Source organism: Excalfactoria chinensis, chromosome 9, assembly GCF_039878825.1.
Source record: "Excalfactoria chinensis isolate bCotChi1 chromosome 9, bCotChi1.hap2, whole genome shotgun sequence".
Classification (NCBI taxonomy): domain Eukaryota; kingdom Metazoa; phylum Chordata; class Aves; order Galliformes; family Phasianidae; genus Excalfactoria; species Excalfactoria chinensis.
The window spans coordinates 5375123-5388825 of NC_092833.1; the positions used below are offsets into that span (position 1 = coordinate 5375123).

A 13703-nucleotide genomic window follows, 5' to 3' on the forward strand; every position below is an offset into this window, starting at 1 on the left:
ACTGTAAGCAAAAAAGTCTTGATTCATCAATGTGTTACTGCAGAGTTGCATCACTGTCACTCCAGTGTGAATGTCCGGGATCTAAAGTGTGCTCTTACAGCCATAATGAGTTCATTTGGATACTTAATTTTATGTCTTTGGCAACTTTGGGGGTTTTAAAATTCCACAGTGATATTTCAAAGAATGATAATTAAAAATGGAAAGTCCTCCTGCCCAAAGAGTTTGGTAGAGGACAGTTGTCTCAGAGGAGGGGAAACGTTCTTTAGTGGCTGACTGTTGGAGACTCACAACCTCTTTGGGGTAGATTAGGAGTGTTTTGAATAGGATGCTATTTATGTAGAGTTCAGTTGATACGCTACCAGAAAAAGCCAGCAACAGGATGGTGCCATGAAATCCATTCCAGAATTATGAGACTGTTACAGAGATCCTATGTTTGACAAAGATTGTTAAATATTTCTTAAGAATTTGTATTTTGTTCTGTTCTCAGTGTCAGCCAAACCAAGACCTCACAGTGATGAATATACAAAGAAGATTCCACCTCCTAAGCCGAAACGAAATCCAAACACTCAGTTAAGCACATCTTTTGATGAAACTTACATCAAAAAGCATGGCCCTATGAAGACACCACTCACTAGGGATGCGTCCTTGTCACAGGTCAGCAGTCCTGCCCCAGACACAGAGGAAGAAGAGCCTGTTTATATTGAAATGGTTGGGAATATACTCAGAGACTTCAAAAAAGATGAAGATGACCAAAGTGAAGCAGTCTATGAGGAGATGAAATACCCTATATTTGATGATGTAGGCCAAGATTCAAAATGTCAATGTGAATATGACCATCACACTTGTTCTTCTCAGTGTGCTACTCCCACAGTGCCTGACCTCGATTTCACCAAGACTTCAGTGCCATCTACTCCCAAGGGCTTGCTTTGTGATATACCCCCACCATTTCCAAATCTGCTTTCTCACAGACCTCCACTGCTGGTGTTCCCACCAGCACCAGTGCAGTGTTCCCCAAATTCTGACGAGTCTCCTCTAACTCCACTAGAGGTCACAAAGCTTCCTGTTTTAGAAAATGTGTCTTACATAAAACAACAAGCTGGAGCTTCTCCATCTTCACTGCCACCTCATACACCAGGCCATCAAAAACTGGAGAAAGAGCAGATGGTATCTCATGGAACTAGCACCTCTGGGCACACCTCTTCACCTCCTCATCCCTCTACCTTATACAGAACACAGTCTCCACATGGTTATCCTAAAAGTCACTCTGCCTCACCCTCTCCTGTCAGTATGGGTAGGTCTCTTACCCCTTTAAGCCTCAAAAGACCTCCACCTTACGACTCTGTACATTCAGGAAGTCTCTCAAGAAGCTCTCCATCAGTGCCTCATTCTACAGCCAGAAATACATTGCAAGAAGGAGGAAAGATGGTAAATGTCTCAGTCAGTACCTACGGGTCATCATCTCAGAGCAGTTCCCGTTCTCGGACACCTACCAGTCCTCTGGAGGAACTAACCAGCCTCTTTACCTCAGGACGAAGTCTCCTGAGGAAGTCCTCCAGTGGCAGAAGATCTAAGGAACCTGCAGAAAGTAAGTTCTTAATACAATTTTACTCATTTTTACTCATAGAGTAGCAACTTCTGCTGTATTTCACTAAATCTAATACTTGGCAAAAAGCAAATACTGCAGAACTCTGAATTCCATATGTAATTGTCCTGTAACTAGAAGAAAAATGGTTATTATTAAAACTGAACGTTATTAAAGTTAGCTTTTGTATTGTTATATCTTAAAGATTCTTAAGCATGTGTATGTACCACACTACAGAATCTTGTCAGACAGGAGTACAATTCATGGTTTGGTCTTGCAATAGGAGTCAGTTTTCATTAACTTTTATGCAGTCAAAGCAGTCCCATGTGAGTTGGGATCTTCTCAGTATCCCACCTTCTTAATGTTGTGATGGATGTTAAGATGATTGTCTGAGCAACTTGTAGTGAAATGTCCAGACAGTATTTTCTGTGGGCCTCTATTAACCACCCTTAACTTTGCCAGTAATCACTGTGTGTATGGTAGAAACCAGTGGTATCAGCTTAAAGCATTCCTCCCCTTCCCACTGCCTCCTTCTGTCCCGTGCCTCAGAGTATCTTTCAGCTGTGACAGTGAGACTGGTTGTGAGGCTATATGGTGAATCAATATGAAAACCAACATGACCTAAAACACATTACCCACACATTACCCACACACAGAGGAAAGGATGGGAGGAAATTGTGTAGAAAAAACCTTATGCCAATATTGACTTTGAATATACCGTATCATAAAACCATTGTCCCCTGTGCCTTCAGGTTTACACAAAGCACTTCTGAGTTAGTGAAACATGGAAGCTCCAAATGAAAGCAGCAGGAATCACAGGTGTGAGTGAAAGCAGAATCTGGCACCAGTATTTCTCTTGAAAATAAGTGTTCCTGGTCAGTGGTCATAAAGGCAGTGTCTTGTAGTGGGACTCAGCCATAACAGCTTTTGTCTGAGTGCAAAGCGTGCTCAGTATGCTTTCTCTTGTAACTCCCGTAAAATCACTTTATGACTTTGTAATCTTAATGCCTGCCTAACAGAAAAGCTCTTTTCAGAGAGCAACCAATTTTACATCAATACGAGTGTTACATTTTACCTATTTGGCAGCTGTAACATGACAGACCATAGTGGCTTTTGTCTGTTAAATGAAGGTGTTCTTGTTTCCAGGCTAATAAATTAATAGAGATCAGAGGTGAATTTTCCACTGATTTCGTTTATGCTGCTCTGTTGTATTACTGATAGCAGTGAGGTCAGGGCTGAACTTCTTAGTCTCCTTACTTTGGGGAATACTCAGGGGACTCACAAGAACACTGCTCTGGGTATTTATGGACAGTGCTCACCTGTCTTTCACCTCTGCTTTTCGATCACAGACATTCCTGGCTGTTATGACCAGGTTAACTCAGTCTGCCTAATGCTGGTAGTGCAGAAGCTCAGGTGAGCAGTGGTTGATCACAGGGTGCCTGTGGTACCAGTAAGTGCACCGGTGTCCTCCCCACACATCTCCTTGGTAAGCAGCTCGCTTGAATCCTGTGTGCCTGTGATCACCACCAACTCAAGTGGGCTGTCTGACAGCACTGTCCCCAGCTGCTGAGTATGTGCAGACACAGAGGTGTGGTGGAGCTTGGGGAGAGGACTTCAGTCTGCCCTGCTCTCAGCAGTCTTATTCTTGCAGGTCTCTGAAAAGCAGGGATAATGACTCTGAAATCAGAAGGCAGAGGTAAGAGTGGAGTCAGCAGCATTCTGAGAATGTGAGTCAGGGTAGATACTGGTTTTATCTTGCTTTAATACTTTCGTGGCCTACAATCAACGTTGTTATATGAAAGCCTTAGCTCCATCACTCAGTAAGGTTTATGAAGTGATTTTTATTAAAATACAGTATCACCAGATTTGTGTGCTGGATGGAAGCAAATTTGAACCTAAATGGCAAGGTGATTTCTGTAATTGGGAACAATTATGAGGGATGTGTTTTGACATTTACAAATAATTGTAGTGAAGTGGTAGAGAGATTTTGGCAAAGTGCAGACAAGTCTGAACATTATTAAACACGATTCTTACTGATAAGTCAGTAGAAATTCTCCCCAAACTCCAAGCTATGCCAGAGCTACCGCTGAGTCTCATAAATGTGATGTAGGCACAAGTACTATGTTTGGAAACTATGGAAATACCTTGTGATTAATCTGTCAAGTCCTGGGAAATTTCAAGAAATGGATGTGCATCTTTCTCATACATAACTCCAAAAGGATCTTCTCAGTATTCCACTTGGCTGAAATAGAATGCAGACTATCAAGGGATATTTCAGTGATATATTTAAAATAAATCTTGCCCTGTGGATCTCTGTAAAGAACAGCTTTCCTGTTGGTCTCTCAAGGAGCATTCTGATTCCTCCTTAGGAAGTAGAAATGTCCTTGTCACTGGTAATTGCAATGTAATTGGTAATGGTAATACGAAAGAGTCATGAAATAGAAACAGTGTTCACTTATTTTAGGGACAAAGCATTCATTTCATAAATGGAGACTAGTGGTGAAAAGACTCTGGAGCGCAGCTGTGTTGAGTAAACGAACAGACTGCCCATCTAATCCGATTGTAATTCATCTGGTATTTACAGTATGACTTAATCTCATGGGATTAATGCACTGAGGAAGGATCAGGTTTCTGCCCAGATATAGTAGAAGAAGTCCTTTTAAAATACACTGAAAACACATATAGGGCTGATATTTCATGTCCTGCAATTTTGCATTGAAATGATCTACCATAATAATAATTAAAAAAAAAAAAAAAAAACCAACCCTAAATTGTGGGATATGAAAGTAGAATCTACCAAACTGTCATATTTATACACTGTGATAATATGTGGTGATAGTGAGCATAGACTGGACTAATCATAAGATGTGTTGAAGAAATCTTGCTCCTGTAAATCACACTGGAAGCTTAAAGTAATTCAGTTTTGGATTAGTTTTTTAAGCCATGGGAGAGCACATGCATAGCATGGGACTTGCGGGGACTGCTATGTTTTTATACTTGTCATTTCAGTGTAATTTGGTTTCAGCATAAAGAATAAATTCCAGAATCCAGAGGCTGATAAACAAACAAAGCAGAAGCTAAGTGGCTCTTATGAAATTGTGCTAGGAAACTAAGAATGTGTGCTTCTACACTATGAAATTATTCTGAGCACATCTCATGTAACTTTCTCATTGAATCCTCTAAGACTCAGCCCCCTGTGACTTGTCTGAAGCTCTCGCTGCCATATGCTAGTCCCCCAAAAAAGCACAATCCTACATTTTATATTCAGCTGAGTGTATTTGGAAAATATTGCAGCAGTTACAGAGCAAAATCTCTCTCATCTTTATTGTTATCACTGCAACTGACTTTGTGGAAATTTTGCACTTGAGTCCCAATTCAGAATTTATTCACCGTCTTTTAGTTTGTAGCAATTTTGAATAGGTTTCTTTTTGAGGAATGAGACTGTACAAAGCTTATTTTGTGTGAGTTAAAGCCGCCCTGCTCCTCCTTTGTGTATTATTTTCTTTGCTCTTCTGGCATTTTTCCCTTATTTTCCCCTTCCATTTTATTATTGCAGAGTTTTAGTGATTAGTGGGAAATTGGGACAAATCAGTGATACAAAGGAGACTGCGACCTTAGGGCCACATTTTCTGAAGATGGGAGCTTCTGCTGAAGCCTCAGCCCTATTACTGAGCTCACCCAGCATCCATGGGCTGCTGCTGTGATGTGCATAACTAGATTTTATAGGCTGTTCAGTTATTGTGCTGTGTTGTAGTAAAAGTTCTCTTGTGTGCTGTTAACATCTTAAATATGCATTGAGGCACAATTATGAAGGTGGAGAGAGAACAAAGGAAAATGAATAGTAATGCCAAATCAGAAATGGAAATGTGGAAGATGATCACAAAGAAAGGCAGAAAGATGGAGAGAAACCTACCGAAAACTGAATATAGTTGTCAAGTGTGAAAATTGTGAAGGAGTAGAAAAGATCAATATTATTATTCATCAGTACCTGTGTGAGGTAACATGGTTGCATGCCCAAACACTTTGCAGACCCCTACAAAACATGACGTCAGCCTCAGAGGCTATGGGGAAGCTGATCAAAAGGTGTCACTATCATCTGCTTTCCTTGTGGTACACAGTGAACTTTCCTAATGCATTTGGAAGGTGTGTGTGCCCACTGTCACATGCTCTGTTGAACCAGTTCTCTTTGCTTTCACTGAAGGGCTTTGCACCTTGTTTTGGTTTTTACCTGCAGAGTTTCACTCTTGAGCTTTAGTCACGGATAGGGAGGAAATCTGTGAATGTGCTACTTTGAACATTCAGTTGGAATGATTACAAATAGGGATGGCTGTTGAGATTTCTTGTCTCATGTAGTTATGTTTGTGATTAAACCTCCACCTCTAAATTGTTTGACGGTCAGCTCAATCCCACCATCTATGTCATTCACAAAGATGTTAATGGGTACTGGTCCCAGGACAAACCTCTGGGGGACACCACTTGTGACCAGCCTCCACCTGGACTTAGAGCCATTGACTGCAATGCTCTGGATGTGACCAATTCCTTATTCACAGTAGTCCACTCTTTGAAACCATCTCTCTCCAATTTAGCAAGATAAGGGTGTGATGAGAGACTATGTCAAAGACCAGGTAGATTACTTCAGTTGTCTTCCCTTTGTCCACTAGTGCCAGAGGGAGTGCTCCTGTTTTGATGCATGAGTGCCAGTAATTACTGTTACTAGACAGAACTTCAAATAATGGAAGTGTAAACATGGGGATGACCAGTTTTTGTCAACGTCCTTGAGAAACCAGACTTTTGTAGGGGGGAAAAAAAAAGATTAATTTTGCGGTTGAGTGGTCCTGAATGCTGTTTCAGCCATACCTGTTGTTGTCCTTAACCAGTAATCTCTAAATTCCCAAGCACAAAAAAGTGGGTAATGGATTAAATGCTTTGATACATATCATCCAGTCTGGCCAGCTGGAGCCTCTTGTTAAAGCTGAAATGTGTTCCCCCAGTTAGCAGTCACAGGAAATAAGGGGTAAGGAAAGCTGTAGCATGGCGGTAAGGTCATTCAGCTAACCACTCAGAAGCAGGATGGTGATGTTTCCATGGTTTATGCCAAATGTGAAGGATTGAGCTGAGGAACAAAGATACTAAGAAGAAATGAAATGTGTGAAAGGATGCATGGCAGCTCTGCGGCAGATTGTGTGTCTCTGGGTGCCTTCACTGCACTGTTACTGCTTCACTGAGCATGGCGTGCCAGCAATTCAGCCCTTTCTCAGCACCAGGAATAATACAAGGTTTGGGATCTTCTCTTTTGAATCACTAAATCAGCAGGTACCATTCCTTGATTGAAATGCAGGCTATGCCATTTGTTGGCTTGCTGCTTTCTCTCAAAAGCGGGCATGTCTATTCAAAGGGCCTTTAATCATTCAAGTCACTGAATGGTGGGGTGTCCCCTCTATTTTTGAGATGAATTAATGTCTTTGTTACTCGTGGTTATTAAAACAAAAAAACAACATGCATTTTGAGATGATATGCAGTGGTTTTGCTAATTGGTACTGTGACATTGTCTCTACTTCTAATTCAGCAATTTAGGCTCGTCAGAAAATGAGGTCCTCCTGGGATCATGACCACATACAGAATCGTTGAAGAAGACATAATTTCATAAATAATTGCTCAGTTGGTTTTTTTTTTTGGAAACAGCTGCTGTTTCTGATTGATGTATATGGACTTATTTATTCCTTCTGTTTATATTATTTGACTGCATCAACAGTTTCTGCACAGCAATTAAATCAACTTTATTTTTTTTCTTAATGAAGAAGAAATCAACTTGGAAAGAGTAAAAAAGAAAAATGAATAGCTGCTGTTTATTAATTAGATTTCAAGTAAAAAAGATAGTTTCAGGTAAAAGACTGAAAAAGCCAGTTTTTCTTAACATACCAGACAATGTGGGTTGTCCAAAAGTTGTTAAAAACAAAGGAAAAAGGTCCTTTTAATTTGATCACAGGCACCTACTTTCTGTGTCACCAATAAGCAAAGCAACGCGTGCTGCACTTAAGGACGTGGATAACGATAATAGATTCTGAGTTTTGAGTGCCATTGATTTTTTTCTTTTCTTTTTCCCTAGCAGAGCTTTTTAAGCCACAGAGATATCTTGACCTTTTGGTCAAATTTTCAGCAGTTATAAATCACTTCTCCATGTTTGAAATCAGAAGAGCTACTCCACTTTACACCATCTGTGTCTCTGACTTCAAGAAAATAGATTAGTCCTTTGTGACTAGAACAGCTTGTATTCAAAATGGGGTAGTCATACAGCAGAATGGTGAATCGGAGAATTTATTGGTGTTTTGTTTCCAGTGGGAGTACACAATTTAGGACCCATTTATGGGTGCTCATCTCAGTAATAGTGGTAAAAGATGTTCAGTCTGGCAGTGTTTTCCATAAGCAGATATTACCTTCAGTGAAACTGGAAAATAGAATTTGTTGAAGTTTTTTTTTTCACAGCACATTTAGGAAAGGCAGTATCCATGTGGGGTATTTGGGTACCCCTTTTCTGATGGAACTATGGGAAAAGAGACGGCAGAAATGTAATTACTTCAGTGTGAAGGAATGATGCAGTTTTATTTGCGTAGCCTGTATTTGGGTGTTGACATAGCTGTGTTGAAGTGCCAGCCCAGCACCACAGCATTGCAGCTCTCCAAGAGGGCAGTGCTGGATGTTGAAGAGGACATGCCCAGAGCCCGTGGGCAGGTGGCTGTCCTCACTCCACGTGCTCATCAGCAACCTCCTGCCTGGGGCTTCTGAGTTTGGTACGTAGCCATGTTTCATTTCTGTCTGCTAAAGCAGTGAATGGTTATACTGAACAGAAACATGTTGAAACTATACCCTATGAAAGTGCTGCAGAAGTGTATGAGTATCTTTAAATTGATGTGAATTGAAGATAATTTATTTTAAGATAATATGGACTGTCACGCTAGAGGAAGCATTTGGCACTCAGCTTCCATAGAGTGCCTTACCAGAATCATATCATGTGCTGCAACAATTGGAGAGTTAGCAGGTTTTAGTGGGAACTGCAGTTTGGACATGTGAAAAAGGTTTCTGTGCATGTTAGCTTTCCAAAGGGAAGAAAGTGAGTTTATGAGAGTGTGAAGACAAGCAGCTGGTGACTTAGCACCTCTTTTGATGTTGGCTGTGCCCTCTGGATGTAGCAAAGGTGTTCAGGTGGGACCATCCAGCTGGCAATACAGAGCTCCCTTTTCAAGGCATCTGCTGCATCTTGTAGTATTTGTTTTTATAAACAATTGCTGTTATCTTAAATTAATAATTTTCCCCCCTAATTTAAGAATCAGATTTTTTTTTTAATCTAGAATTCAATTAAATTTTAATTGTTCAGTTCTAAAAGTAAAACTAGAGACCTTCAGTAGGAAAGACTGCATTTCTTATACTTGTTCTTTTAAGAAGCACAATGTTCAAAAAGCATTTTTAACCACATTTGACATTTTCCGCAGGTAGATGTGTACAGAGCGTCAGTACTAACTGACAAGGAATGAGATCACAGTTTTGTTTAGTAAAATGGCCTAAGTCCTCCAGACAAACCCACCACCACCAACCTGAGAACTGCTAACTTTAGGAAAGTAAAGCACTGTGCAAGTTTCAAAAGAGCAGACTAACAAATGTCTGCTTCCCCTCCTGCCCCAGATATTGGAGTACCTACATCACAGCCAGGGCAGCTGCTTGAGATCATAAGAAAATTCTTTGCACACTAGCTTGTGATCAGAAGCCTGGTTTCAAGGTCTCTTAAGCTGCCACCATTGCCTTTATAATAGTGGGAATTTAATTAAATGCTTTATCACTTACAGTGAAACAGTTCTTGCTCTAGAAACTATATAATTTTAAGAGATGTTGGGAACTTGGGGTTAAATAAAGGAAAGAACAAGGTTTCTTCCCTCAGTTCTAAAATCCTCTAGTACCTCTGACTGCTTTTCTTGGTGTTTAATCTTAGAGTGTTTTTACCATGCTGATCTGTGTAACAAAGACTGACAGTTTCTTTGGCTAAATGGCTTTTATGTCCATTTTTTAAAACACAGAATTTCTGGCACGTCTGTCCGATTCGATTCCTGGCAGAGTGAACAAAGTTCTAAAAACCTTGAAGTATGAGATGAGAAGTACTTCAGGGGATCCCATTATACGTTGTGGCAAGAGAGATCCTGTCCTTGTATTAGGCTGTTGTTCCTTGCAAATCCACTCTGCAAATCAGAGCATTTGTAAATCCAGAATGTAGCAGTGAATAATGCAAAGGCTAAGAAAGAATAGCATTTGGACTGCTTGTGCTACACATCTTATGTCAGTGTATTATCTCCTCTTAGTAGCGTGTTTAAATTTTTTACGGTGTACTGAGAAAAGGTGTTACTATCTTTAATTTTCTCTGGTCTGTCAATAAGAAGAGAAATCAGAGTTGGAAATTGCTTTCTTTGGGTTTACGTGTAACTTTGGATCAAATATTGAACCCTTAAACTGTAGGAGCGTATAAAGACTATGTGTAGGTAAAGTTAGAAGTAGAGAAACATTGATGAAATAATTGTCAAAATGATAAGGCTCATAAAAAAAGATAGATTCATTTACATTCCATTTCATGTGAAGGTTCAGGTTACTTTTATTTCTCTGAACAGAATGATCCATCCCTGGTAATTTTTTTTTTTATTAAAGCAGTAATGTGCAATTAGCACTTTATCTGGCATTTAAGAATGAGTAAGGAGAAGTATTGTTCTTGTAACTATTCGTGTGAAAAAGATAAACAGTATTTGTAATTTTTGGAGATGGAAATATCTTCATTTTTATGTGTGACTTAAATTCATAACTCAGGTACATTGCCCAGGCAGTAAAATGGCTGTAGATCTTCCTCCAGGAAACCTACAGCCGTTTTCCTGCTTGGACAGTGTTTGAGTAGTTTATTCTTATTTATATGTGTTGTAACATACAGACACACTCGCTGTGCAATTGCTGAAGTAATAATAGTAATGTCTTGCAAGAACTGGCATCAGCTGGGGCTGTGTAAGGCCATCTGTGATTCTACTTATTTCCTTGGGATCTGAAGTCTGTGCTGCCATGGCTTAACAGTAGCTTAGCTAGCAAGAAAAAAACCATATCACGAAATGAAACCTGTAATTACAAAGGGAGGAGAGTCTACAATGATTAACTGTTAAAAGGCATGCAAAGACAGAATGGCATGGAAGTTTCATTGTACAGTTTTCATTTCCTACTGAATGTGGATGAAGAGCTATGCTCTAGAAGGAATTAAAGCAGACAAGCAAAGCAGAAAACTCTGTATTTGAACTACTGGTACAGTTTGGAGGTTGTTTTTCAGCAGAAAACTTGAACAAAAAAGTGTTGACATCTTTGACAGAGTCAGCACTTCTACTAAAGATTGATACTTTTGGAGTGAAGCTTTGAAACTTAAGGTCATGAACTTCTTTCAAAAACATTTTTCTTAAAGTGTCTGCATATTTTAGCTTCTTTGGCTGACCCTTGTCTTCTGATTTCTTGTCATACTGTGCTAGGACACGTGCAACAACCATTGAACCATTGGTTCCTTTCCAAAACACGAAGGCTATAGATCTAAGAACCTGAATAATGGAATGAGCATGCAGTGAGTTGAACAGGGTTGGAAAGGAAATCACTAAGTAAAAGTTAAGTCCATCTTCTTTTCAAATTGAGGGCTAATAAAAGTTGGGCAGTTTGTATAGTAAATGTCATTCATGTTCACAGTTTAACTGCCTGTTTGGTCTTACCATCTTTTTGTACAGTGGGGATCACAAGATGTGCTTGTGTTAGGTTTTAGCCCAAGAAAGCTTTGGGGAACAGGTTCGTGTTGGGGTTCTCCTGAGCGTAAGCTACCAGTTCATAACATAGCCAGCTGTGATAGCTGCATAAAAGAACACATACTCAGTGAACATCAGAGAATAACTTCTGCTTAATTATGTAATTGTGACTGCTTTGAGGTAAATAGTAAATCTATTAATTGAGTGCTGAAATAATATATTTTCAGAGAATGCTGCTTGATTTAATGATGAGAATCCCAGGACGTTGATTTTTAATTGTCTTGGTAATTCTGTTGTAAAACAATGTGTATACTCCAGATATTGCCTTCTTAGTTAAAGGAGCATACATAAAAGGGTGTGATGTGAGCTGAGTCAGGGCAGGGTCAGAACAAACCATAGTGATAACCCCATTAGAAACAGGAGGTATTATATTGTCATCACTTCTGTAATGTGTGGCAAAATAAAACTTGCTTAAATTACTCTCCTTATGTAAGATTAAAAACATGTTTTCCTATGTTTTATTCAGTCACAAGGATAATTGACTAAATCACAGATTTCTCCTCTTACTGTATGACATCAGTACTAAATATATGTCTTAAAGTAGGGAATTTCTAAAACTTCATCTTTTAAGTGGCAGATAATGCCACTTACTGAAACTTTAAGTTCTTTTTTTAAAAAAACTAGATCCTAGTAATTTTAGTTTCCATCAAACATTAGGTCAAGAGCGAATGGCCTCAAGTTGCACTGGGGGAGATTCAGGGTGGATATCAGGAATAACTTCTCAGAAAGAGTGGTGAGGCACTGGCACAGCTGCCCAGGGAGGTGGGGGGTCACAACACATGGAGGTGTTCAAGAAGCACAGAGATGTGGCGCTGAGGGATGCGGCTCAGTGGGCACGGTGGGGCTGGGCTGATGGTTGGACTACATGATCTTAGTGGTCTTTTCCAACCCTAATGACACTATAATTACTTGCTCCCCCCTAGCTGTTCTCCAGAACTGTTCTTCTCATAAATCTATTCCTTCTTTTCTCAGTCTGCAGTTATTTGCAGTACAGGCTTTTTGTCTCTTCTTTTCTTCTGGTTCTAATGAGGACTGCCCACTTAACAGCCCTGGGATAACCATGGAATATCAGCCAAATTTCCTCAGCAGTTCCTCCCTCCCCCACTTTGAGGCCTGCAGCAGACAGGACTGATCTCTGCAGGTCTGTGCCAGGCAGATGTGCTCTCATATGTATTTCACTGTGTGAAAACAAAAGCCACGCTTCTCACAGAAGCGCGTGCTCGGTGAGCTCTGGGACGCATTTCAGCCATGTCTCCTTAAATGTTAGATGGTTTGTGAGACTCTTTCAGGCTTTCTATTGATTTTGCATGGAACTAGGTCAGAGCTGCTTTTAATTGAACAAGCTGGCTGCTGCAACTCTCACTTAACTGTAAAAAGGGGTATTAAAAATTGATATGCAAAGCAAACTTCTGCCTAATTAGCAAGCAGATGAAGTCAGAATAGACAAACCACTGTAGTTAATAAAGATGAGGAAATGTCTTTCATTGACAGTATAATATACGCCTGTTTTTTGGAAGAAAAAAAATGGCTTATGCACTGAGCATTACCCATGTTCCTTGTGTATGGTTTTAATAGGCCTGCTTGTTTTCTTTGCCAGAGGTTGTGATAGATTTACAGCTGTACCAATCAGACAACCACACATCAAGACAGCCATTATAAGACAGAACCTACTTTTAAATGTGTAACACAGATAAAAAGAAATTCCTGATGTGTGGGAGGAAGAAACTGCAACACTGGGATTTCCTCAAGGCCTTAGCACTACTCAACACATGTCCACAGTGAATGGGCAGGTGCTGCTGTCACGCTGGCTGTGCTACATAGGGTCTGCTGGAGCCATGGTGGCTTTTTCCCTGTGCCGTGGAGTTGGGGGATGCAACAGGAAAAGGGGATGTTTCTGAGGTGGCTCCACTCCTCATGTGCAGGTTACAGCCTAATCCCCTGTCTCCATCCTTTCAGTGGCCAAGCATGCCCTTGGTGATGCTCCCCAGCCAGGCTGTCACCCTGTGGGGTGTGAGGCGGGATGGGCTGGAGATGATCTGTACTTCTTGATCCCTGCATCTACAGCCATCCCAAGTGATTGTCCTTGCTTTGCATGCACTGAATTGTAGATCTTGTGAGCAGTACCATTTACTTCCTAAGCTATATGAGTTCTGCCAAGAATGATGTATTATTTATTTAGGTTTATAACAAACACACAGAAAAGGAGTAAATGAATAATGCATGGATGAATAGCTTATATATTTCATCTCAACTGACAAAGATGG

General features: G+C 40.2%; 1 protein-coding gene across 6 annotated transcripts in view; it reads left to right on the forward strand.

The window, feature by feature from the left end:
• Positions 1-13703, forward strand: part of NYAP2 (neuronal tyrosine-phosphorylated phosphoinositide-3-kinase adaptor 2) — a 124311-nt gene that overhangs the window by 72490 nt on the left and 38118 nt on the right. For all 6 annotated transcript variants that reach the window (XM_072344661.1, XM_072344666.1, XM_072344664.1 and 3 more), the window contains one exon: positions 488-1585. In XM_072344661.1, the coding sequence (XP_072200762.1) occupies positions 488-1585 (1098 nt within the window). The remainder of the gene's footprint in view (positions 1-487; positions 1586-13703) is intronic.